At 44.6% G+C, this 26,120-nt stretch overlaps 1 protein-coding gene across 1 annotated transcript; it reads right to left on the bottom strand.

Moving 5' to 3' along the window:
• Nucleotides 1-3,303: 3,303 nt before the first annotated feature.
• On the bottom strand, nt 3,304-19,991 carry THBS1 (thrombospondin 1). The gene is made up of 22 exons (XM_046652922.1): nt 19,812-19,991; nt 19,138-19,233; nt 18,297-18,856; nt 17,352-17,427; nt 16,819-17,018; nt 16,583-16,705; nt 15,478-15,571; nt 13,853-14,026; nt 13,142-13,318; nt 12,655-12,828; nt 12,273-12,400; nt 12,009-12,161; nt 11,348-11,566; nt 10,760-10,867; nt 10,031-10,190; nt 9,760-9,878; nt 7,926-8,160; nt 7,506-7,733; nt 7,068-7,339; nt 6,536-6,633; nt 6,293-6,432; nt 3,304-5,414 (listed from the first exon to the last, which is right to left on the bottom strand). Exons 2-22 carry the CDS (start codon nt 19,202-19,204, stop codon nt 5,407-5,409), a joined length of 3,513 nt encoding a protein of 1,170 aa, XP_046508878.1. The 5' UTR covers nt 19,205-19,233; nt 19,812-19,991; the 3' UTR covers nt 3,304-5,406.
• Nucleotides 19,992-26,120: the final 6,129 nt, after the last annotated feature.

Raw genomic sequence — 26,120 nt, 5'->3', positions numbered from 1 at the left:
ATCTATAATGTTATAATTGTTTGCAAATCTGTTCTGATAGAGTGCTGCAATTTTTAAATTTTATCTGCCTATTTATCTCCTTGCTTGAGGCTTTGTGAACTCTCTCTTTTTTTTTTTCAGGTATGAAGGCCTTCTTCATTATTTCCTGTAGAGGAACCTGGTGGTGATGAACTCCCTCAGCTTTTGTTTATCTGGAAAAGTGTTTATTTCTCCATCATATGTAAAGGATATTTTCACTGGATAGAGTATTCTTGGCTGAAAGTTTTTGTCTTTCAGAATTTTGAATATATTATTCTACTCTCTTCTAGCCTGTAAGTTTTCTGCTGATAAATTCGCTGAAAGACTGATAGGGGTTCCTTTGTAAGTTGTTTTCTTCTGCCTTGCTGCCCTTAATATTTTTTCTTTGTCATCAACTTTTGCCAGTTTTACTACTACAAGCCTTGGAGAAGGTCTTTTTACATTGATATAATTAGGAGTTCTATTAGCTTCTTTTACTTGTATTTCCTGCTCCTTCCCCAGATTTGGGAAGTTCTCAGCTATTATTTCTTTGAACAAGCTTTCTGCTCCATTTTCCCTGTTGAATACCTATAATCCTTATGTTGCATTTCCTAAGTGAGTTGTATATTTCTCGGAGAATTTCTTCATTTCTTTTTAGTCTTAGTTCTCTCTCCTCCTCCATCTGAAACATTTCTATATTTCTGTCCTCAAGATTGCTGATTCTGTCCTCCATAATATCAGCTCTGTCATTCAGGGAGTCCATATTTTTCTTTATCTCATTCATTGTATTTTTCATCTCCAACATTTCTGATTGGTTTTTCTTTATAGTTTCAGTCTCTTTTGTGAAGAATTCCCTCTATTCATTAATTTTGTTTCTGATTTCATTGAACTATCTAAATTTTCTTGTAACTTGTTGAGTTTTTCTATGATAGCTATTTTGAATTCTTTGTCATTTAGATTGTAAATTTCTGTGCTTTCAGGATTGATTTCTGGATGCTTGTCATTTTCTTTCTGGTCTGGAGTATTGATATATTTCTTCATACTATTTGATGTGGTGGATTTGCTCCTTCGCATAGTGATAGTATCTGGTCACAGATTCCACCTGCTGCCACTGCAGGGGCAGGGGGGGGGGTGGGAGGGAGGTGTTGGGAGCTGTGTATTATCTTTGCTGACAGGGCGTTTCTGTGATTGCCCGCTGGCAGCTGCTGCTTTTCTAAGGTATGCACAGGTGTTCTGGCTGGCCAGCTGAGCTGGAGTGCCAGGTGGGGGGAGGGGTGCTTTGTTTCATGTGTGCAATCCTGGGGGTGTTGTCGCTCTGCCCTTGCTACCTGCCCTCCTGGGGTGATAACTTGACAAATATCCCCGCAATAGTTTAGCCTCCTCTGTGTGAAACTTTCTGATGGGCTGTGAGGGAACTTGGAGAGAGAAGGCATTCCTGTGGAGAGCAACCCCTTCCCCCTTTTTCTCAGAGCTGCCCATGGTCCTGCACCCTAGATTGCTGCCAGGGAGGGAGAGGAGATCCCCTTACCACCTTCCCCTTCCCCCTGGGGGGTACAGCACTTCTACCTTCAGACATATGTCTGCCTGGGTCTCTCAAATGTCTTTTGTGTTGTGTGAATGTCCTCGTTGGTTTATGAATGTCCTTTTCATTGTATCTTAGTGGGGAGAGTCTGAGGGAAGAACTCACTCTGCCATGATGCTGATGTCACTCTTCTAGATTTTTTTTAAAAAAAACCATTACCCTGATAGGGAGAGAGAGAGTTCTTGTTAAAAATTAGTGTTTTTTTTTTTTAAGGTTCCCTCTAGACCTGAGTGTTTGCCCCAAAACAAGATAGAGAAGGAAAAGTATGAAAGAACGAGAGCTAATTCATTTCAGGAATGAATTTAGGATCTTAAAATTTACAGTTTTTCTATTTATTACTCTTCTTCCAACAAAACTGCTGGTACCACTTTTATTGTAAAGTTCCATAGACCCTAAAATTTTATTGCCCTTCAATCTCTCTGAAACGCATGGCAATAAACTCTCTTAAGAGGAAAAACTATTACCTTGATGGCATAATTTAAATTTTTAACAAGTTATTTATTTCAATATAACCTGATTTGAAGGTCAGTTCAATATAACCTGATTTGATGGCATAATTTAAATTTTTAACAAGTTATTTATTTCAATATAACCTGATTTGACAGTCAGTAAACATGAAACATACCTGGGAAAAAAGCTCCTCTTCTCAGATCCTTTTTCTGTCCCATCTTGATATTTTCAGTTATTTTTGGTCTGCTACTTAAAACTGAATTAAAATTCTCTCAAAGACTTCCCATATTGAATTACTCTGAGGATGAATGATGTCATGTTTCAAAGAGTTCTTTCTTTCAAGTCAGTTTTCCAAACTCTATAACTGTTATGAACACCTTCTAGTTCCTGATTCTTCACCTGGGCAACATAAAATGATTTGGCATTTTATTCTCGTCTATCTAGGGTAGAATAATATATTTGTCAAGGGAAGAAGATTCTGTCTTACTCAGCCAGTCCTTTCTAGTGTTTAATGGACCTCCAAGCAAGACCTTAACCAACTCATAAAACTTCTTATTCTACCTGTTCTTATTAAAACTGGAAACTAATTGGTCAGTATTCTATATTCATGGTTAGCCCACCTGAAACTCAAATTCTGCTTATTGTAATGCTTTGGCCTTCTCTTCACAAAATAATTTCATATTTTATGTGTGTGTGTGTGTCTATATATATATATATATATATTTCTACCAAATTCTTTCTCTTTAATAATCTGTTTTTGACCAAAGGTATATTCATTCTCCAGAAAGTGCTATCTATAGAGTTTGAGGGAGGAATTTTCAAGGACAATTCCTCCCTCATTAACACTTACTTCTAAAGCTTCTCCACAACATGCAATTGTGTTGCTGACCCAGTGCCATCATTTATAGATCAGAAAATGTAACAGTGAGAATTGTATGTGCTTCACTCCTCTTTATCCCTTTGTTTTCATTGTTCTTTTTAGAAATGGAATTAGACTTTGAAAGGGATTCAATACATCACACACTGACATTAGTAAAATATGAAATTGTATCCTTTTGGGGGTCTGCCTCTTGGAGGTTATTTCTCTTTCCCTATTGTGTTTTTAATGTAGCATGCTGGTTTGTTGTTCTGTTCTTTTATTCTACAAAACTAGCAAATGCGTATTCTAAGCTTAAGCAATTTGGTCTTCCTGAATCATATGGTTTAACAATAGAATTTACCCATAGCTTATAACATAAAGCCAGTAGAGAACAAATAACCATGGCTACGGTAAGTATAAATATAAATTTCCATATGATTTATTGTTGTTCCTTGTACATAAGAAACAGTAATATACAACTTACACTGCTTTAGAATGTAAAATGGATAAAAATGTGTACAAAAAAAGCACATTCCTAGAAAAAGGTATTGGCAAATAGTAAAAACGGGGGGGTGGGTAACAAGCAAAAAACAAATCAAAAACAAAAAAGAAACCAACAATTCTTCAATTCAGTGTGCAAACATTTTATAAAAATAGAAATACTAACTCTACAGGCAGTATTTCCTGATAAATTATTTAAATAGCATATCTACACAATCTGAGATATCTATTCCAATGGCAATGAGAAAATAATTTATAAAAATAAAGCAATGGCATACAAGATGATAGAAAAAACATAACTTTCAGAAAATGTATTTAACATTTCAATGCTATTTCCTTACTGGGAATACTTTTCTGCAAAGAATTTTTATACTATGTACAACATTGACTTTTTTTTTAGGTACTACAGTAGCTTTAAGTTTGTTAGACACTTAAACTCTTTCTGTTTGATCCAAAAATTCTTTACTCAGTCACACAACAAATGAGGTAATATTTGTATATAAGTTTCACCTTTGTCATTTTTTTCTCTTTTGGAAAAATGAAAAAAAAAAAAGTGTAGATGCTTTTCTTCTCCCTGGAAATAGGCACAAGGGATGGGGTAAAACAGTATTGAAGGCCTCCTGGCTTGCTTTTCAATCTAGAAACACTTGCAAATAGACAACCAACTAATTCCACTTAAAAAGACAAAACAAAGGAAAAAAATGAAAGAATCCCAAATCATTCAAGCTAAGCACAAAGTGAAGAGCAGCTCGCTGGGCTGTTTTCCTTGTGCCATTCTTGTGAGAGATTTTCTGATAAATCTCAACTACCTGCTCTCGGGTACTTTCCATACGAAACCTAGATTCCAGGTAGAACAGAGTTAATAAATAATCTGTATTTACAATCTGACAGTCATGAAGACTTGTAACAAAGATGACATAGATCGTCCTTACGCTTCTTCCTGGTCCATGAATAGTCTTTCAGACAGATCCTCCAGAATAGGTAAAAAATAAATATTTTACATTGTAAAGCATTTGTAAAACAAAAACTTACAGTCCAAAAGAGAATTGGAAAACTCTATGATATTCAGGAAAAAAAAGAGAGAAGAGGAATGTTTTAGATAAGTTGATAATATTTTTGTGCCTTTCTAACCATAAAAATACAAGCACGGCTGCCCCTCCCTGGGGAGGCAGCCCAGTGCTCACTGAGATGGTGGGTTTTCTTAGTTTCCTGCTACATCTGCACAAGCTACATCCGGAAGAAAACCAACAGTTTCAATGCAACCAGGCAGAGGCAGCCAGCACTGCCTTACACTGGTTTACTTCCGACTCCCTCCCCAGTCACTACAGGTGATGTGTAAGGGGTGGGGATCAGGAAGAAGTCCAGAAGCCAGTCTTTCCCTCCCTTCCCTGCTTCTACTTAAGTGCCTATTTACGTGGGTTAGTCAGCTAACACCAGTCAGCATCATGAAATCCAGCGATAGTCTTTCAATCCCCTGAAAATGATTTAGTACCGAACATGTAACAGTTCCTCCATATTTTCTTCATACGATCGTCTCTTGGGTATGCGCCCTCCCCGCTGGGCTTTGGCCCTGGCTCCCCCTAGTCCTGAGGGAGTATGTCAGGGGTGGTTTGGTTTGCTAATTCTCGTGAGTCCTCCCTTCTCTCACATGCCCGAAAACGCTTTTGAGTCCACTGCTCAGAGATGGCCTCACAACAGCACCTGCTCTGTGACAAAAGCTGTGTGGAGCAGGCACCCTCCCACTGAAGCAAGCAGATGCTTTTGCCTTTTCAAAAGCACAAAGTAATTGTTTATATTCTTGTGAGTCTCTTCTCATTCAGAGGATGAATGCTGAGTCTGATTTGGAAAACTGCATTTTCTTGAGGCAAGTCACATGTTCTAGGAGTCCACACTGATGCAAGCAGAGAAAAAAGGAAGGCAGGGAAGAGAGATCCTGGGGGTTTTCTTAAGCCCATGGTTCCAGAAGGTGCAATACCAGCATCGATTATGATCAGTCTTTTGATCAACAGTTGGATGATTAGGAATCTGTTAAATAAACAAACACAGAAATATATAAACAACTAATTCATAAAGGCACTGTCATCTTAATATCAGTTAAATTCAAAGCATAATTTAAGATTGTTCTAATACATTAACATTTAATTTTATAAGCTGACCTTATGCTAGGAGATTAATAGAGCGCGACCTGCCAGAACTTACGCTATGCTTTCTAAGGCCTTCAAAGTTAAAAGTTTGAATTTTTTAAATAAAACTTTCTAGACTCAAAGATTACATCATAATTTTTTTTTTTTGAGTAAAATCAACCATCTTTTTTTGCTCTGATTGATCTTGTAAGCATCAGGCCTTTGCCCAGGAAACATTTATGAAGCACTTACTTGGTGGTAGGCCCAATGCTGAACTCAGTGAAAGCTTAATAATCACTGAGTGAAAAAGAATGGAGAAGAAAATGCTAAGGTTAGTAGTGAAAATGAATTTTTAACATGCCAATATGAAGGCAATACTCCTTTGTCCTCCTCATTTACAGCGAGAGGTTGTGAAAGACAACTTGTGCTGTAATGGCACAATTAAAACTCTAAGTAGTGAGAAAGACACAGAAACATTTACAATTCTAAAGTGTTATTAACATAGTCTCAACTCTACAGGAGCTTGTCTGCTGTTGATCTTTACACTGTGTATGAAGAACACTGAGGTTGCTAAGCAAACTGATACTGTTAACAAGGACTCAGGATTTCACAAGCCATAGTTCATAGGCATTATTTCATTTCCATCACTGTATCAACAGCAAAATACAAATAACCCTGTCTCTAAAACAGCCTTTCAATCAGACTGTCCCATAATTGGCATTCTCGATGTCAGTCTGAATTAGAGGTGTCAACTGTACATGCACTGTATGTGGCTCCTACCTCTGCATTCATATTTCAGGTCTGAGAAGAACACCATTTCTTGAGAGAAGACAAACAACCCTAGCCTGCCGCCAGCATAGGTTTTGTCATAGATGGGTCCTGAGTCAGCCATGATTTTCTTCCCTTCATACATCACCACTCTGCAGGAAAAAGAAACTCTCATTAGTGACACCCCTACTTTTTGGGCTCCTCCTTCTTACCATCAGTGTGATTCTAAGTGAAATTTGATCCTTGTGATCTTACCTAATGAAACCTGTCTTTGGCCTGTGGCTGAGACGCCATCTGTAGGCAGTGAAATCTTTCCAGCCTATGTGACGAGGGTCATGCCACAGGGTACGCACCTGAAGGAAAAGGAAAAGAAGAGGTTGAAACCCAGTTGCATCATGTGAAGATTTATGTTTCATTCCATAAGATACAGGGCTTTAAAGGGACCAAGTTGACCTAAATTAGAGGGTGGTGATGTTGGTTTTTTTCCAAGGCCTCCTTCATTTGATGTGTGTCCTTGAATGTACATATGAAACAAAGAGGGAAGAGAAGCAGCTTTTTTGTTTGAAGAGGCTGAAACTGCCTTTGGATTTGAGGGGTAACTCTTGGTTATGGCGAGCTCCCCTCTCAGACGCTATTATGTTCTTACAAAGCAGAGCTTAAAGCTGCAATTGGTGATGTTGAACTTGATGTCTTCGACTCCCTGTTGGGAGTCTTGATCAAGCACAGCATCCCTAGTGCGAGTCAAGCACCTGCCCCTTCTCTCCCTTCTGCAGGGCGTTGCTCTTACCTGGCCAGGGGTGTTTCCTGTGTGCCACAGGGCATTCCGCAGGTGCTCGCCAGGCCCTGTGGTGGAGTTCACAACTTTCACAGAAAGGCCTGAGTATCCCTGAGCTCTCGTGGGGTTGGTGTCCCAGTAGGACTGGGTGACTTGCTTCCACATCACAACGTAGAAGCGGCTGCTGGACTGGTAGCCAAACACAAACCCGGCGTAGTCATCATCCCTCTCGGTGTTGATGAAGAAGGTCCCACTGAAGTCCACAGCATTAAACTCGTCATAACCTGGAAGATGAGGTCAGACCCAGGTCAAAACCTGTAGCCTTCAAAAGGTTCTCCATTGTATTCCCAGACATCCTCAGTACCCACAGGGACAGATGCTACTGCCAGCTTTTCTATTTGCTTCTTTCACGTGTATGTTAGCCTTTTGTTTGAAGAACTCATTACTCACCTATAGCAAGTCCAGGATCACAGTTGACAGTCTGGACGAGTTCTTTACCCTGATGGCGTACAACCCAGTTAGGGTCATTTTGAGATGTCCCTTTGGGATCTAGAGGAATCATCTGGAATCGGCGGAAATCAGTTTCACTGATATCAACGTTTTCAGGACAAATGTCATCAACATCTGGCACATTGTCGTGGTCAAAATCATCTTTGCAAGCATCACCTCGACCATCACCTAAGGTCAAAAAGGCAAGAGTTCAGTGAAATTCTGAAATACTATTACTACTGGTGTCAGAAATTCACCATCTTGTCAAAGTTGGCATTTAGTCTCTTCATCCTTTCAAATGCATTCAGCTTTGTTTTTATTTTCTCAATCCAGACAGCCATGGTTTCAGTTACTCTCTTACAAGTGGCTCCACTGACTTACCATCAGAGTCCTTCTGGTCAGGATTGGGCACAAGTCTGCAGTTGTCCCTGTCATCAGGAATGCCGTCATTGTCATCATCGTGGTCACAGGCATCTCCCTTGCCATCTTTGTCATGGTCAGCTTGGTTGGCATTGGGCACGTAGGGACAGTTGTCCAGGTTGTTCTGGTGGCCATCTTCGTCAATATCCTGATTGTTGTCACAGGTATCTCCAATGCGGTCTGAATCAGAGTCGAGCTGAAAAAGAGAAATGGAGGGTAGATTGAAGTGTAAGTCATCAGTGTTCAAGATAATTTATGGAAGATTCTCTAAGGTTTGATATGGCCAGTGGGGTTTCATGTCTATATGCTATTGTGGGAAGATAATATCAACAAATTTTACAAGTTTTTTCTTGATCCTTGTTTTCATAAAGGGATATTTAGGAGATTTTTTTTTAAAATATAAAATTTTTAAATAAAATTAAGTAGAAAGCATTATTTAATCACGAAGGATAGAATGCAATGTTAACTGCTTATATCTTAATGTTAAATGAAATTCTTTGGGTACACTGTTATTTTCCATTGAAGGTTTCAATTGTAAAATGTTTGACATGTCAACTTCTACTCTTAGGTCATGAACTCATGGAAACATACTGCCTTTTGTGCACACTGGGTAATGTGTATGGCGAGGATCAACTATCTTCTTCTTTTTTAGGTATTTGGTTTTACACATCTAGTTCATAAGGATTGTCATCTGTTGGCTCAGGTAAAGTCAAAATTCTGATTTTCAAAACTCTGTTTCTTAGAGTATTTTTACATTACTCCGTGTGCGTGGGATTCTCAGGAACTGTTTATACACAAACTGGAATTTTTCTTGCTAGTATTTAAGCTCTTTGCTAGTAAGATTTTCACATAATACCTGAATCTTTTTATAAATTTTATTACCATCTGAGGAACCAGAAACTCATCCAGGGAGATTAAATGATATTGAAGAAATTGAATTTATAGTAAGACCCAACTCAAAACAGATGCCCCTCAGTGTCCTCTGATGAGCAAAGCTCTCCCGCATCAGTCATTCTTGTCAAGGCCCCAGAGCTGTTCATCCTGGTGCTTTTCATCTTTACAGGACCTCATGAGAGCCATATTAGGAGGAAAAACTGGATTTCTAATTGCTTGAATCTTATCAAAATATTTTTAAAAAGCTGGTTCTTAAGCTTCCAGAACAATGCATTTTAGAAAAAAAAAAAAAGCCTTAACTTTCATCCCTAGAAAATAATGATGGGCAATTACACAAGAAAGGAAATACTTCCAGACATGGAACCTGTTCTGGCCAATGTCTACTGGTAGCAGTTCCCAGCACAGGCAGAGAGTGATGGGTTTGCAATGCCATACACTTTTGAAGAATGACAAATGGGGATTTCTTCAGTTTTTGGAAGTATTTTAGTTTGAAGGTTTTCTTAAAGCCAGATCGTACCATGAGCCATGAAAATGGTTGCTTATTTTGCTTAAGGGTATTTTTTTTTCCAACTTTTAGTCTTAAATATGATTACTATTACTAAAGAGTTGTTAGTCACGGATTTCTGCTTTGTATAATTTATCTTAGTAATGGTGGCTCATACTGAGCAAGTCACACAGACCTTCTTGAAGAAGACTGAAGTTACAAGATTGTCACACTGAAGACCTATATGGGATTCTGCCAGGAGCTCAAATCAGGCAAACTGTTTACATGGAAATATTATAGTTGGCCATGAGACCATTGAGAGCCACAGTAATAGGAGTGTTTGAATTCTATTTAACCCCTTTATTTCTTGAGGGCTATTCCAACTTTACTGAAAGATTCTGAAAGGAGGCCACCTACCTGATCTGGATTGTGTTCCAGGGGGCAGTTATCACACTGATCTCCAACCCCATCCATATCCGTGTCCCTCTGGTCCACGTTGTAGACATACTGGCAGTTGTCTCGCTCATTGAGGATACCTGCAGAGACAGGGGACAAATAAGAGACAGAGTCTCCAGCTCAGGTACATCAACCCAACTGCACACTAACAGCCAGGGTTGGAGAGAAGAAGGTTGAAAGGTGGGCACAGTCACCATGGCCTAGGGCCTGATGGAGTCAGGGAGCGCCTTACCATCCCCATCAATGTCTGCAGCACAGGCGTCTCCTTCCCCATTGTTGTCCGTGTCAGCCTGATCCGGGTTGTGGTTGTAGGGGCAGTTGTCACAGCGGTCTCCCACGTCATCTCTGTCATAGTCATACTGGGCTGGGTTGTAATGGAATGGACAGTTGTCCTGCAAAGAGAAGAAATGAACCTTTTACAACATTGCCTGGGAAACCAGCTCAAGCCTCAAACCACGTGCATAATATAAAACTGCAGAAGTCTGTAACACCTGTTTTCTACTGAGTGTATGTACTGATTGAGTACCCAGTGTAAAATGATCACAGCAAAAATTAAGAGCCAGGACATAAGTGAAAAATGGGTTCCTGCTGGTTACAAGTCAGTGAGATGTAAATATCGTATCATCTTGGTCCTCAGTATGCCCGAAGTAAACTTCACTGTAAGACAGGACATTTGAAAGGAATCTGGGGAGCAGGGAATCTGGGGAGCAGTGTCATTTGTTTAGGCATCGTAATTTCCTGCTCAAATTGCAGAGGGGAAGTTGTGATGAAAAACAAAACTTACTTGAAAATTCTCTTGGCAACATCTATGTCTTTAAACTACTGAAACATAATGAATAATTTCTAATTATCTCATCAGTTTGGTATATTTCTCCCTATAATCCTGTAATTTCATTGAATCTTAAAGAGTTTCACTGTTGCTGAATAGAAAAGATGAAGAAGGAAAGCATTTTGTTTTTACCCTATCATCTGGAATTTTATCATTGTCATCATCATCATCACAGGCATCACCAATTCCATCCTTGTCATAGTCTTCCTGTCCCGAGTTGGGAAGGTTGGGGCAATTATCCTAGGAAAGAGAAGATGCACATTATGGCCACAGTCTGCATGCCTTTTGCTCAGGTCCTGCACAGGGAGGGACCCAAATGTTGCAAACAGAAAAGGAACTGAATGCTGCTCTGGAACAGCATATACTTTTCATGGGAAGAAAAAAAAATGAAACATTTTCTTGGGAGAAAGAGCTATATATAATTTTCATAAATGCCCTAGGCTTTAGACATGCTGGGAACACAAGTCATACTCTACTGGCATTTGGTAGAGCACTGAACATGGTTTTTTTTGGACAAAATTGACTGGAACACAACTGCCAAAAGGACCTGCCCCATTCGTGTTCTTGCCACCAAGCGATTTAATATTAATGAGAATTAGTGCCTTTGGCAGATTTAATCTTTCAGTTGCATTTTCAGGCCTTAAGCAGTTCCTTAGCCTGTTCCTTAGATAAGGGCGAGGTGCCTTCTTTCTGGAGGCACACGAGGGAAGCTGGTTGTACCTTTTTGCAGTGGTAAGTTGCATTGGCCACGCACACCAGGTCCTCGTTGGGCCAGCCGTCCAGGTCCGTGTCCTCCCCGCAGATGATGCCATTGCCTGCGTAGCCGGGCTTGCACTCGCAGCGGTACATGGGGTCGCTGTAATGGCCCAGGTAGTTGCACTTGGCGTTCTTGTTGCAGTCATGTGTCCCATCTGTGCAGGGGTTGCGGGGCTTGCACACCTGAGGGTACAACATCCTGATGTTAAGGCAGAGCCTTCAAGAGTCCCCAGATACCATGGAAATGAGAAGAACCCAGATCCCCATCATCTGAATAGACAGAGGCTCTGGGGGGAGGAGTGTGGCTTCCTTGGTCCTGCCCCATTCTCCCTGAGGATGTCCAGGTTACAGGCTAACACTGCTTTGTGTCTCTTTTTCCTGAACAATTTCAGCACCTAGGCATTTATAAGTCCACTGGCTCACACCTGACTGCAGAGCAACCTTTTCAAGTGTGATGGACTATTTTTCCCCTGCAGGATTTACAATGGATTTTCTAGTCGTGTTTCTGAAAACTAGACTGTACATTCTCCCCCTTCCCTGTTTTTTGTGAAGGGTATAAAATGACATTCCTCCCTCCCTCCCTCCCCTCGTTGTAGACTCTGGTTTCCTAGCCTCGTCTGTCTACCTGTTTGTTGGCAGCGGCATGCTCCACGCCCTGGCCAAAGGGCTGTGAGCCGGTGAAGCGCGGCGGGCAGGGCAGGCAGTTGTAGCCGGGATCTGTGTTCCTACACCGGTGCTCGCCATTGTGGTTGAAGCAGGCATCAGGCACTTCTTTGCACTATGGAAGAAACAACAGTTAGCTTCATGTTTAGCAAACACTGCCATGGGGAAAGGACAGGACAGGTGAGCTGCTTTCCTAGGTCTAGTAACTGAGCCCTCAGTTCCTCACCTCATCAACATCTTCGCACTGGACGCCATTTCCGCTGTAACCGGGGGGACAGGCGCCACATTTCCAGCTCCCGTCAGGGTAGCTAGTACACTTAGCACCAGCAAAGCAAGGATTGGACAGGCATCCATCTGAGACGAGAGAGACAGCAAATGGTTGGTCTGAGCTGCTGTTACTGCCATGCTGGCTACTTAAAAAACAATAGTGTAAAATATGGTAGGGTCTGTGTAACTGACAACTTGTTGAGATTATGTGGTCTACCTGTAATTTTAGAGTAATCAAACCACTCGGGACCTTTCAAAGCTGGAACCCCCTTGAATGCTGACCATTGCATTCAGTGAAGTAAGAAACTCCTAAGGGTTGTCTTGTCCCCTCCCGGGCTCACCAATTGGACAGTCCTGCTTGTTGCAGATCTGGTTCTCTGTCACATCACCAATGCAGTCCTTGCCTCCAAACTGGGGTGTGGGGTTGTTGCAGAGCCGGCTACGTTTCTGCACCCCTCCTCCACAGGTGACAGAACAGATGTCCCACGGGGACCAGGGACCCCAGCCTCCATTGACTGTAAGAAAATGAACAATATGCCAAAATTAGGGTCAATTTTCAGACATCTTACTGTTGCATAAAATTCTAAAGTTTGTTCAAGAAACCTCTGCTCCTGACACATGAAAAGAATGTTTGGGAAGAGGGTGAGTTTGAAATGGTTTTCTTTCTGTTTTTCATTAAAGAAACTGCTGAGCATGCAGGACTTTGCTTCTATTTGTTTCTCTAGGAAGTAACCTTTCCCCTCCATGACCCACTGGACTGGAGGCCGAAGATGCCAAGCAACCAGCTGGGCCGAGCGGCCACGCGGGTGCCGCCGTGTTCACACTTACTGGGGCAGGCATCCTTCTTGCAGGCCTTGGTCTCCCGAGCTTCGCCTTCGCAGGGTTTCCCATTCATCTGGGGGCTGGGAGAGTTGCAGAGCCGGATCCTTGTGATCACACCATCACCACATGTCACAGAGCAAGACGACCATGGGGACCAGTGGCTCCAGCCGCCATCCTGTTTAACTAAAGTACAGAGCTGATGGTTATGGGATGCTTACCATGAGCCAAGCATTGTGCTAACTGCTTTAAATGCATTGTAGATATAAAATTCTCAAAGTAACCCTATCAAGAACTATTATCCCCAATTTACAGATGAGGAAAGAACCTCAGAGAGGGTCAGCTGTGCTCAAGGATGCACAGATAAGTGGTAGAATTGGGGTTCAGATCCAGAGATCCTAGAACCTGTGCTCTTTTTTTTCAATATATTTTGTTTTTCCTGCTTTATCTCCCCAACCCTGCCCTGTACACAGTTGTGTATCTTAGCTGCAGGTCCTTCTAGTTGTGGGATGTGGGACGCTGCCTCAACATGGCCTGATGAGCGGTGCCATGTCCGCCCCCAGGATCTGAACCCTGGGCCACCGCAGCAGAGCGCGCGAACCCAACCACTAGCCATGGAGCCGGCCCCTAGAACCTGTGCTCTTAACCGCTGTGCTATGGAGCTGCTCTTGCTGATGACAAGGTCAGTTCCCCACATTCCTAAGTGACCAAGATGCTCACATCTCTTATCACACTCCTGAATGTGGCAGGTCCGCGTCTGGACAGAGGAGCCCTCGCATCGGTTGTTGAGGCTATCGCAGGAGCGGCCACGCTGCTGGATTCCATTGCCACATGTCACAGAGCAGGAAGTCCACTCAGACCATGGGGACCAGCCATCGTCCGCAGAGTCACTGGCTGCAGGGGAAACGGGCTCATTTAGTGCACGATCATTAAGAGAAGCTTTTCTTTAGACTGCTCTGGACTGTTTTAGACTAAAAACTGCTTTAGACTGTTCCGGACTTTCTTCCCTTGCCAGAGGGTGAAAAGCAATCTCTCTCTTAGGCCAGCAGCCAAGGGGTCTATCCCAGGTCATCCCTGTATACCATCGGGTCAATGGATCAGTACAATATCGGGCCAATGTCCTTCTCCCAGTGTGTGCTACTCATTGCTGCCTCCTTTCTCCTTTCAGCATTTCAAATGAATTTCCCTTTCCTGACTGACATATCTGAGTAGACATTTCCAGTCTCAGGCTTCCAAGGATACGTGAGTTTTAGGGAGCTTATGGGAGTCACTTCTGACTTCCAAGGGAGGCACAGACCATGTGTTTGGCAGATGAGCTTGAAGGCAGCTCAGCTGCTGTTGGCTTTGGCTCTGGCTCGGTCATGAGGGTGATCAGTGTGCTGCTCTCTCACTCTAGCATGTGGGGCCTTCTCTGCAAGTATTTTCACAAGAGAAGGACGTGTTTGTTTACAATCTGCCCAGGCACCATGACTACAATCACATCTAGCTGTAGCAGGCACAAGATGGAGAACTTGTTTTCTCTTGCTATCAGCTGGAAGTTCTCAGAGCAATCCCTGAGTCAAGTTCAAAACTCCACTAGTCTCCAGCTAGCTTTGTTCCCTTTAGCCCCCACCTCAGGTGAATGCTGAACAGAAACAGATACACAGATGGTTCTTACAGTGCCAACACTGCTAACGTGGTCCCTGCATGGGATGGCTGTTCTGAGCTGTGTGTGTGTGAAGGGCAAGCGCTGGCTTTCCTGTTTTATTCCTTATCTTAGTTGTGATGAGTCATCTTCATGACTTGTACCTACTACCTTCAAAGTGATTGATTTATACTGGCAACAAAAACCGGGGATAGTGTGCCACAGAACAATATCGTGCCTTCTTTCTTTTACTGCCCTGAAACTCAAACTGCTGATGTTCTCAGGCCTCTTATTCTTGCAGATCAAATGGGTAGAACTTTCAGGCCCAATGAAGTCCAATGCTCTCGCTATAACCCATCCATTTCTCTGGTGAAATTTAACTCCAGGCCATAAGGTCCCATTCTAAAAGCAGTCAACTTAGAGCTATTGCTGCTACATATTCATCTCTCCCTTATTCAAAGCATAAAACCAGAATCAGTAAGCTATACCAAGATCATTATTGCCTATACTATAATCCAGAAAGGTATTAAGATTTAGTCATAATGGAATTTTGGGCTGTATACACCAGACTAGTCATCAGTTAACCAGATGCTACTGCAAGAAACTGAATGAAGACATGGTGGAGGTGGGGGTGGGGTTCCAGTGTTGTGTTCAGCTGTCCAGGGTTTATGGAGAACTGACCTAGTCAGTGAAGAACGGTTATGCGGTTTTAGGAACTTACGCCAACACCGGGGGCAGCATTCTCCATCAGGAACTGTGGCGTTGGAGCAGGGCATGATGGGGCAGGAAACTTTTTTGCAGATAGTGACTGAGTTCTGCAGGGCAAGAGCGAGGGAAAAATGGGTTACTGAGCATCCTGCAAGCAGTTTACATACTCTAACATTTCAATTACACAGTGACACGTGGTCAGGACTGTAAAGGCTCTAGCTGGAATGATTCCAATAGAAGATCTGTCCCTGTTGTACTGCAGCCACCGGTACTGTGGAGAACGTGCTAGTGCTAGTTCCTTGCCCCTCCATTCCTTGGAGAGTTCTTTCTTAAATGCTGCTTAATCATTGGTGGAACGTACAGCATGAAGAATTTATCCAAAGGGAATCACCAACATCCTGGGTCAAATCTATTATTCTATGTCTGAAATTGAACTCGAAACTCAGCCAGGACTTTTTCAATTTTATCTTTATGGGGAAAAGAAGATCAATGAGGATTTTTTCCCTCATGGATAGATCTGGCTTTATATTATATTGGAGAAGAATGGGAATTTAATGGGTTTGCTCACAAATGCAGCAACCCATGATTTGTACTTTAGCTTCACTTTGTTCAGTGAGCCAGGTAAACCCTCAAACTCACCTGCCCCCGGCAGTGGGGAGGGCTAGAGTGACACACACACTGTGGCAGTGCCATCTGAGCGAAGGAGACAGTTACAGCCTAACAATGTTAGGCTCAGTGATTTGAACAACAATCAGTACTGTATGAGTATCTCTGTCATAGCTGAATACAAATCAGGGTTGGGGGAAAAGAAAAGGAATGTTCCAGGTTTTATCTGCCTGACATTCAACACTTAGCCTTTGAACTAAAGCAGGTAAATTATGCAGATGTCTTAGATTTGTTCTTTCAGATACCTAGCCTGGGGCATAATTAAGAATTTGAAAAACTTTCTGAGAGTTTGAAGATTTTATAGGTGTCATAATTGCATCTTAAAAAAACCACTTTGGTCTCAGGCCATGGAACATAAAAAGAGCTTGTGTGGCCATCTGGGTATTTCCCCAGAATCTGTGGCTTCAAACACATGCCATCAATTCGTATTTCAGTTCGTAAAGATCCCTTACCTGGCAGCGACACTCAGTGCAGCTATCAACAGTCCATTCCTCATTATTCCTGTACTGAACTCCGTTGTGGTAGCAGAGGGGAGGCCTCCGCAGCTCATTGGCCAGTTCTTTGTTCTCTTCGGTCTAAATGGGGGAGAAAGACCATTAGTGTCCAAACTCATTTTCGGTCATTCAGGATCATCTGTGATATACCTTCAGGGGCTCATGCTAAAGGGCTGGGGACAGAGGCCACTGACCACTTTGCGGATGCTGTCCTGAAGCGTGGTCACGATGGTCCGCAGGCCCCTGAGCTCCAGGACCATGTTGGACAGCTCATCACAAGAGATGCCACAGATGGCCTGCAGGTCCTTCGTCTTGTGGCCGATGTAGTTAGTGCGGATGGCAGGGCTGGAACCATTCACCACATTGTTGTTGAGGGTGAGGAGGACATTGGTAGCTGCCAAGAAACAAAGAAACACAATGAGAAAAGTGACAGAAGATCTTCGAACAGATGCTCTCACCAGCCAGCCCCTCGAGTTCCTAGCTGTAAAGACATTTCATTTGGGGCGAGAAGTGCAGGTGGAGAGAGAGAGGGGGACAGAGGGAAAGGGGGAGTGAGGAAGTGTGTGTGTGTGTGAGAGATACCCTTTGAGGTCACCTCTGTATACCTCTTAACTGTGTTCCTTGGGAAAATTTATGCACAACCTCCATTGCTTAAATTTCTCAGCTTGTTTTGGGTGAAATTCCCCCCTGATTTTCCGATATTCCCTAAAAATAGCTGAGTACTCACAGCTGGAGCAGCCTTTGTTCCTGAGGATGTCTTCTGGTGTGGTTCCGAAGACAAACCTCACGTTCTGCAGCACCCCCTGTGGGCAGAGGACACACATGACTTGTAGAGTGTTGGGGAGGAGATGAGGGGAAGACTTTCTGCTAGGGAAAGCACACAATAGACGTTCCGAAAGTTTGAAAGAGGTCCCTGTAAGATCACCATGTCAAAATAACACACCGACGTAAACTGCCAAACAGCTTCAAAATCTTAATTGTGTCTTCTGCCAAGTCTTCAGTATTTTACAAAGAATTCAGTTATCAGCCTACTGGGTACACAGGAAATGGAATCTGATACTAAGACCAGAGGATATAATCCCACCGTCCACTGTCAAAGAGTTAAATGTGGGAGTTTCAAAGCCACAGCTGCAAAGATCTAGAAGTTTAAGCAGGGAAAAACCTGCAGCAGCAAATATTCACTATTTTAACCATGTGAGACCCACTACATCCCCGTGAGGAATCAAATAGCAAAGTGGTATTTATTCTGCTCATACAGAGTATCCACGTCAAGCAATATTACAGTTGGTGGAATGCATCTGAAAGTTATTTTCCTGAGAAGCGCATAAAGACTATCTAAGGCTTGAACAGGCTGTTACAGGAAAACCATTTCTTGCTTCCTTTGGTGTTTTTCAAAGTGTGGTCCCCAGAAAACAAGCACCAGCTTCACCCAGAACTTGATGGAAATGCCAATTATCAGGCTCCACCCCAGACCTACTGGATCTGAAACTTATGCGTTTTAATAAGCCCTTGAGGTGATTCTGCTGCTCCCTAAAGCTGGAGAACCACTGCTTTAGTCCACAGGCAGTATCTCCCGTACTAGAACCCCTGCCTCTCCTGCTATAGCCCTCCTGACAGGTCAGCTGGCTAGAAGCGGACCCCATGGACCAGGAATCAGAGGAGGGGACCTCACCTGGAAATTGTCATTGACACCTCCTTTTGCGATGCGGAGTCTGGCGATGCTGGCCAGGTCCCTGGTGAAGATGCTCTGGATGGGGACGTCCAGCTCAGCATTCTCCATCTTCTCACAGTCGATGTAAAGCTGGGCCCTGTCCTCCTGCACAAACAGGGTGATGCTCTTCCACTGGCCAGTCGCCAGGAGCGCTTCTTCCACGGACACCACATGCTGCTTCCCCTGCACGGTCAGGCTCAGGTCCAGGGTGCCCGCCTTGCCATTGGAGACCACGCTGAAGATCTGGCCAGAGTGGTCTTTCCTCTCCACGGCCAGCAGAGTGCCCCGGGTCTTCTTCATCTGCCTCAGGGAGGCCAGGAGGAGGAACCCTTTCTCGGCCCGCACAGCATCCACTAGGTCTTGGAACTTGTCATCAGGCACAGGGGGGATCAGGTTGGCATCCTCGATGCGGAAAGCTGGGCTGGAAGGGTCAGGACCCTTCACCAGCCGGCGTCCAGAGCCCTTGCGGGAAGCCCCCGTGAGTTCAAAGATGTCGAACACGCTGTTGTCTCCCCCAGACTCTGTTAGACAGGAGTGAGACACACAGTGAGCCTTCTAGGCTGGGGCCAGGGCTGTGGGGCTCAGCTCCGAGGGGTGGGGGTCAGAGGGACAGGATGAAAACTCCTGGCAACTACTGAAAGAGCTCAATAAACACTGTGGTCTGAGGGAACCTGCATCTTGATGTTGAATCAGGGCTCAGGGGAGAAACAGCTGGGAGAGGAGAGCACAGGAGGGAGACACCTGGGGTAACCAGCGCCTCCTCCCCTTCCCTCCCCCCTCAAAAGGTATTATATAGACTTACCTGGAATGCGGTTGGAGCCACACACATGTAAGAGGAACAGGACACTGAGTCCCCAGGCCAGCCCCATGGTGGAGCTGTTTGTGCCCAGCAAGGAGCCTGCAGCAGAAAGCACAGAGCCCACCGTCAGAGGCAGCAAAGCAGGGAGGATGGGCAAAAACTGGGGACTGGGCTTGGGACAAGGGCCCCGGGGATCCCCCTTTGGCCCCACATTGGCTAGGAGAACTGTACTTACTTTGGAGAGGGCATCAGAAAGAAAATGGGAGAGTTGAGGGGAGGAGATTGTGGTTTTAAAGGGGCGGGGGGGCAAAGACCAACAATCTGGGGGCTTTTCCTTGGGCAGTCGAGGACCTAGGACCAGGAGGTGTAGTTTGGCGGCGCAAGAAGGGCGCGGGGAAGTGGAGACTCGTCTGAAGAGCTGATAGAAAGGTTTAGGGAGGACTTGAAGAATAGAAGAAAATCTTGGGGTGTCCTGAGAGTTGGTTTGTGAACTCCAAGCCTGCAGAGGATGTCTGTGGAGCTCTTCCACGAGAAGAGTCCTCCAGCGGCTGGGAGGGACAGGACGGGGGAAGGTGAAGAGTGTGAGATCCAGGAGCCCTGGGGGACTGAAGCCTCGGAGGCCGAGGTGGATGGCCAGGGCAGCACTGGTCCTCGGCAGGCGCCCAGAGATCCCTTACCTGTGTGCACACGGGCCAGCGGCCGGAGGTGGAGGCGAGGGCGCAGCGGCGGGCGCCGAGTCCGGGAGCGCGCAGCGAGGGCGGTGCGCTCGGGGAGGCCGCGGCCGGAGTCGGAGGCTGCGGGCGGAGCTCGCGGGAGTCCGCGCTCGCCGGCCGGCTCGGGAGAGTGGCTGGCGAGGTGGAGGAGCCGCGCGTCTTTAAAGGGGCGCTCACATTCCTGGGGATTCCTCTGGCCAATGGGAGGCGGCCGGGCAGGAAGCGGGAGGGGGGCCAGTCTGGGTTCCTCTCTCCGCCCCCCGCTGCCTGGCGCACAACTTTCCAGCTAGAAAGTGAAGGGGGGAGGCCGGGGTCGGGGCCCAGGAGCCCTGGAACTTCTCAGAAAAATAGGTGCCCGCCCACGCAGCCTTGGCGCACGCGAGCTCAGCACTTTGACTCTTGCGCCATGCGGGCCCGAGGCGATCCGTGTGAGCATCCCAAGCAGCAACGGGGCTTTGGCCAACCAACCAAGACCCTGAGGGGGCCTTTCAGGCAAACCTGTATCCTTGAATGCCTAGGCGATGGCTGAGGGGTGGACACTTGGAGACCAAGCCCATTTGTGGGAAAAAAAGTGAGCCCGACGGGGTAAATGGGACCGAGAGAACCTGTCCTTAAAGAAGTTCCCTCTTAGTACTTGTTGACCCTCATCCAACCATCCCTGCGGGTAGGGTACCACGCGCCCGGCTTCTCACCAGCATCGCCTCACACCTGCGCTCCGCCTGACCCGCTGAGGGAGGGGAGTGTGGTATCGCGCCGGCCCGCAGGGCAGGGTACTGAGCTCGCGGTCCCGCTGTCCGTCCAGGGCACTTTCTGCGGCTGCCTGTCGCTCAAGTCCCCAAGAAGACCGCTTCTCCCAGTGGCTGCGGCGCTTCCACGGCTTGCCGCTTGGGGGCGGTATGTGTATTCTGATCAAGGGGATGAGCGAGGACGGCTTCTTTCTAGTCAGGAATGTTAAGAAAACTTACTCGTATCCAGTTCCCTCAAGCCAAAATTGACATTGTGTCTTGAAAAACAGATTTTGTGCCCACTCGTGCCTCTTAACGTGACTCCTGGTTGGAGGATTTGCAGAACCATCTGGCTCCAGGGTCTTAAACTATTTACAGAACAGACCCATAGAGTAATAAATTACCCTCTGCCTATCATTTTATTTGCTTTTTTTTTTTCCTCCCTAAACGTTCTTTTCATTTTTCGGCTCCTGAAACCGAGGTATGGGTTACATTTCTGTGGGTGCACCAATTGCCATGAACGCTGCCGCTTAATGCTTCTGTCATTGGAAGTCTGGTCTCCAAGCCACTGTCCCAAGCCAGCATGACTCCAGCTGCCTGGAATTCCATTCATCTCTTTGGGCTGAGACGTCAGCAGCCACACTTCCCCTGCTGTGGTCCCGCGGGATCAGCCTGGCCCTGAGACACAGGGCACAGGTAGTAGCTTCACCAAATAAGGATCTCAGCCACTGGCCAGGGGAAAGCCTTGGGCTTCACCTGCCTTCTTAGCACTCACACCTGGCAGGACTCCTAAGTGCTGGAAACACCCACGGGTTTACATTCATTACACAGCAATTTCATTTTTCATGTGTGGGAGTGTCGTGTGACAAAGTGCACGTGTGTGTGTGGGTGACGGGAGAGTGTTTTCTAGTTACTCAATATACATCGAATACCTCTAGAAGATGACCAGTATGTTCCTCGGTATGTTTGTTGCTTAAGTAGTAACTAAAACTGACAGATAGATTTCACATGTTGAGAGACAGAAATAAAAGTCTCTATCGGATGAGTAGTCAAATCAGATTCCTCTCGTGGAAGTCACAGGTAATGATTCATCCAAACAGATCTGAGGATTCTAGAATCAGCAGCCACGCATGTTCCTCCTTTTCCTTCTCCTTCTTTAGCATCCTGTTTGCTTCTTGAAAGGCGATTTTTTTTTCACTTGCTGCTAATAATGCCGTGTACTTAGACACAGTTTTCAGAGTGGTGGCCAGCTGATGACCCTGCTCCTCTGGCCCACTTGCTAATTTTGTACAGATTAGCTGAGAGCTGGAGGTCCTTAAGGGGCTCACAAAAGCAGAGTACATTTCTCCTTTTATAAAAAGATCATCTCGCCTAGGCTTAACCGCATAGATAGAGTAGAAACCCACTGGAATGCCCCTTCAGGCTAGCGGCTTCCTGACCAAGGGCCTGTAGGAATCCCTTTAGAGTTTTCCTGGAACTTGGGTTCTTTCAATGGAAAAAGGGGAAGAATTTTAACCTTCCACATGCTTTACAAATAGGAATGACCTATATGGTGGCAGGAAGAGCTTTCCTGTCAGAGAAAACTGACAGAGGTACAGGACTTATTTATTTCAAACACAAAGGCCTTCCCCAAGTCCTGGGAATCCAGTTGTTCTGGGAGAAAGGAAAGATCACAGTCAGGTGGTGTCTGGGCCGCTGTTAGGAATCACCCGTGTTCCTGCTGAGCATCAGTATGTGCTGAAAATATTCCCCAGAAGCCTAAAAACCGCTGGGAAGCTTTGAGAAAAGCAGGAGTGAGGAAAGGGGAGAGGAAACCTGCACCTTCAATCTGGGAGATAGTGTCCTTGTGTGTGTATGTCCTCAACCTACAAGTGCTGGAATTTTAGGCCAATCATCCGACGTGGACCCTAAGAGATGGGCCTTCCAGGGAGAGGATCCAGTTCTGTCTTTGCCAAGTTGACACCTTTGAGGATTATGTATTTAAAATAAAATCGTAAAGCATATGGCATTTTGCTGCGGGATTTCCTTCTTCCAAGTTCCCCTAATTGGATGTGGGATTGAGCTAAAAACATTGCCAGTAAATAGGAGGAAAGGACTGTCAGTAACAGCTAGTTTAAACATTGCACCTGATTGAGGAGGGCAAGATAATTGAGGGAAAAAATTTTGTTTATCTAGCCAAGAACAGCAAGGTGCGCTGTAATTTTGTGTCGTGATTTTTAAAAATCTTGGAGATATTCAGCCGTGGAAAATTTCTTAGAAGTGAGCAGAAACCAAAAATCATCATATTTCTAGAATAGTCCAAAATCATAGCATCTCTACCAAGAAGACATCATAACTTCAAAATATTCATAACCAAATATTTTCCCTAGATCATAGTTCAAAGTTGTTCTAGTTCAGCTGCCTTGCTGGTCAGCGCCAAAGGGAAGTTACCTACAGAATTTTCTTATCCTTCAATCAGACACCAGCTCAAATCCCCTCTTTCATGAGATGTTCTCTGGTGACTTTATGTTGCATTGTTCCTTTTTTCTTTGAAATTTTGAAGCATGCATTACCTCTACCACATGACTCATCACCTTACACTCTTTATTAGTTGGTCTCTCAAAATCAATCTTATTTTCTCATGTGTAAGGACTAGATTGTATGTACCTAAAGGCTTGAGCCTGGGAAGAGCTCTAATATTGGAATTTCCAAATCCCTTTATGCTCAAGTCAATTAATGGCATAAAAGGACTGGACAACTCACCATTTTCCTATCAATGCTACCATCTCATGCAGTTATGCCTTAGCTCTTGGGGTGGACAAGGTGACTGCCTCCCAAGCATTGCACCCCTCCCCACACAATTGAAGCAGTACACTCAGGGAATTGATCACAATGGGAGTGTGTAGGACTGTTGGTTTAAGGGTAATTACCTTCTCTACCCTCCCCCGCCCCCTTCCCAGCTAGTGATCGATTGTGAATTACTGTGTGACTCAATTCTGGCCAATGCTGGGAGGGTTTGCTGAAGGCTGCTGGGGAGCGTTCTTCCTTGCTTTTAAGAAAGAATCTGTGAAATCAGACTTTCTCTGTCTCCATCTGGACAGGAACAAGGACGCTGCTAAGCGCTGTTTGGTGCTGTTGGCCACCAGGGGAGCCAAACTTGGCATGAGGCCAGTGTTGGAGAAGGAAGAGCAGAGAGATGGAGAGAACCGTCTGCCATGGTATGTTAGCCAGACTTCTGAGCTGCTAACCCTACCAACCCTAAAGGCCAATGTGCCCTTGGATTTCTCAGGACATGTGCTTATTGTTTAAACCAATTTGTTTTCTGTGACTTAGAGCCACGAACTTCATAACCGATGCAGCTCTTTTCTCTCGGTCTGGATTGCCTTTTACTCATACTTTGCTTGAACTTCTTCTGATTTATTTAGGATAAGAGAAATAAGAATAGGTTTAAGGATAAAAACATTTTAAAGACTCTTCACTTGTATGATTAAAGTGCTTTCCAGAGAAGTCGAACCATTCTCTCCCCTTCCTGTCCCTTTGCCTGCAGGGCACTCCAGTCCCAAACACTATTTACTGCTGACAGCATTGCTTCCGACTTTACCGTGTCTTTGTATCCCTCTCTCAGGCAATTTTGAGATATAGTCCATTGAGTTCACAAAGGAAAGAATATCCAGGATGAGCTGATCCTGAGTGAAGGAGCTGAGAAATCGAGGCTGTGGGGACAGGAAGATGGAAAAAGGAGATGGTGAGATCTCACCCTGGCCTAGAGATGGGACTGGGGAAAATTAGCAAGAAAAAGAAGTGAGGACGTGGAGACAGCCTCTTAATATGGGGTAATGATAACCCCCCGAGTGCCATCATTGATGAAAGAGCTGGTGGTACCCTGGATGAGGAGGAAGCCTGACTCAAGGTTGATGATGGAGAGCCCTGTGTTGGGAGCAGCCTCTCTTACTCTCCTTTCATCACTTTTCTCTCTATTCAACTTTTAATTTTTTTGGTTTTATCAAGGTATAATTGACAAATAAAATTGTCAGACATTTAAAGTGTACAATGTGATGAGTTGATATACATAAGAAAGGATTCTCACCATCGAATTAATTAACACAACCATCACCTCATGTAATTACCTTTTTTTTTTTCAGTAAGAACATTTTACTTCTACTCTCTTAGCAAATTTCAGTTATACAATACGGTATTATCAATCGGAGTTACCATGTTATACGTTGATCCTCAGACTTTATTCTCTGTTCAACTTTTATGCTTTATCATCTCAATGCCTTTCTGGGGCATCAGTTAAGTATGGGCTGGTTTGGGTTTAGGTGTGGAAACTTTTTCTTTTCAAATGTTTGTCACCTCCCAAGAAGGCCACACATCCAAAGGCAGCCTTATAAATAAGGGGAGGGAGCTGGGAAATCATCTCTGTGACTTAATTTGGTGAGTTGGAATCACACTTCCTGCCTCCCAGTTTCTTCTTTCTCTACTGAGGCTTGCAATTTCTCTGACATGGAAATTTTTAAGCTAGAAAGAGCCATCTAGTCCAACCACTCAGTTAATAGATGAAGAAGTTGGTTCAAAGAGGTGAAGTGTCTTGAAAATGGTCCTAGAGCCTGTCGGGGGTGGAAATTGGGAAAACAGCTCAGGTTCCCTGACTTCCAGCTCAGAGACCTTCTCTTTATATGGTTCTGCTCTTCGAGATTAATTTCATATGGTTTCAAAGATGTTTTAGTATTAAAACCAGCAGAAATATTTTCCAGTTTGCCAGTTAAGAGCAAGGTATGTGCCCAGGATAAGGAGCTAGGGAGGGGCGGGGGACTAAGTTGGGAGGTGAAGGACAAGGAGGGAGGAAAGACAGAGCAGAAGAGACTGGATGTAGCTTGTCAACCAAAGGCCGTTCTGCGTTATCTCATTATCTCATTCCCTCTGCTCCGCCTTGATCAGAGTCCCAACTCTCCCAGTCCCCCGATTCTCTTTGGAGTCTGCTGAAACACTTACTGCTGCTCCTGATGGGTGGGGGATACCATGTTTTGGCTTGAGGTTGGGATGATCAACTGCTTTAGAATTGTGCTATCGCTTCACGTTACCCAGCCTAGGACGCGATGGAGAGTCCCTTTGATTCTGAAGCAAGTTTCACGGAACTAGAGGCAATCTGGCCTCCCAGGTTTCTGGGAATTGTGAAATAATCCTTCAGCCTAGTACCAAACAATTCTTTTGTAGACTGAGATGTTTAGTTGTTCTGCCCACAACTGAAGGGCTCAGGGAGCACCTCGGTTATGTACAGAAGCCACACAGATGGTTAAAGGACTGAAACAAAAAGGACAGATGACTTAGCTTGCAGAAGAGAAGAATGCACCTTAATTCTGTACCTTTTTTTTCTTATTGAGGTTGTAAAGGTGTTGATCTTGGTATTTTCACAAAGAGGATAGAGCAATAGCAGTATCTTTGGAAATAATGAAGGATTTCCTAGAAGTGAGGATTATAACACATTGGAATGTTACTGAGATAGGTTGTGAAATGTTTTCTGGATGTCTTCACTGACAGTATGGATTAGGTAGTTAATCTGGAATCTGGT

Source organism: Equus quagga, chromosome 2, assembly GCF_021613505.1.
Source record: "Equus quagga isolate Etosha38 chromosome 2, UCLA_HA_Equagga_1.0, whole genome shotgun sequence".
In the NCBI taxonomy this organism is placed as follows: Eukaryota; Metazoa; Chordata; class Mammalia; order Perissodactyla; family Equidae; genus Equus; species Equus quagga.
The sequence above is the reverse complement of the archived record's forward strand: the minus strand, read 5'-3'. Positions and strand labels throughout refer to the sequence as shown.

Bases quoted from the DNA above. Each gene is read 5' to 3' on its own strand.
- THBS1 (XM_046652922.1), bottom strand. From the start codon at position 19,204: ATGGGGCTGGCCTGGGGACTCAGTGTCCTGTTCCTCTTACATGTGTGT. The intron at 18,857-19,137 runs GTAAGTCTATAT...CCTGTCTAACAG, and splicing joins TGGCTCCAACCGCATTCCAG to AGTCTGGGGGAGACAACAGC. The intron at 12,829-13,141 runs GTAAGTGTGAAC...ATTTTCTTACAG, and splicing joins CAAGAAGGATGCCTGCCCCA to TCAATGGAGGCTGGGGTCCC.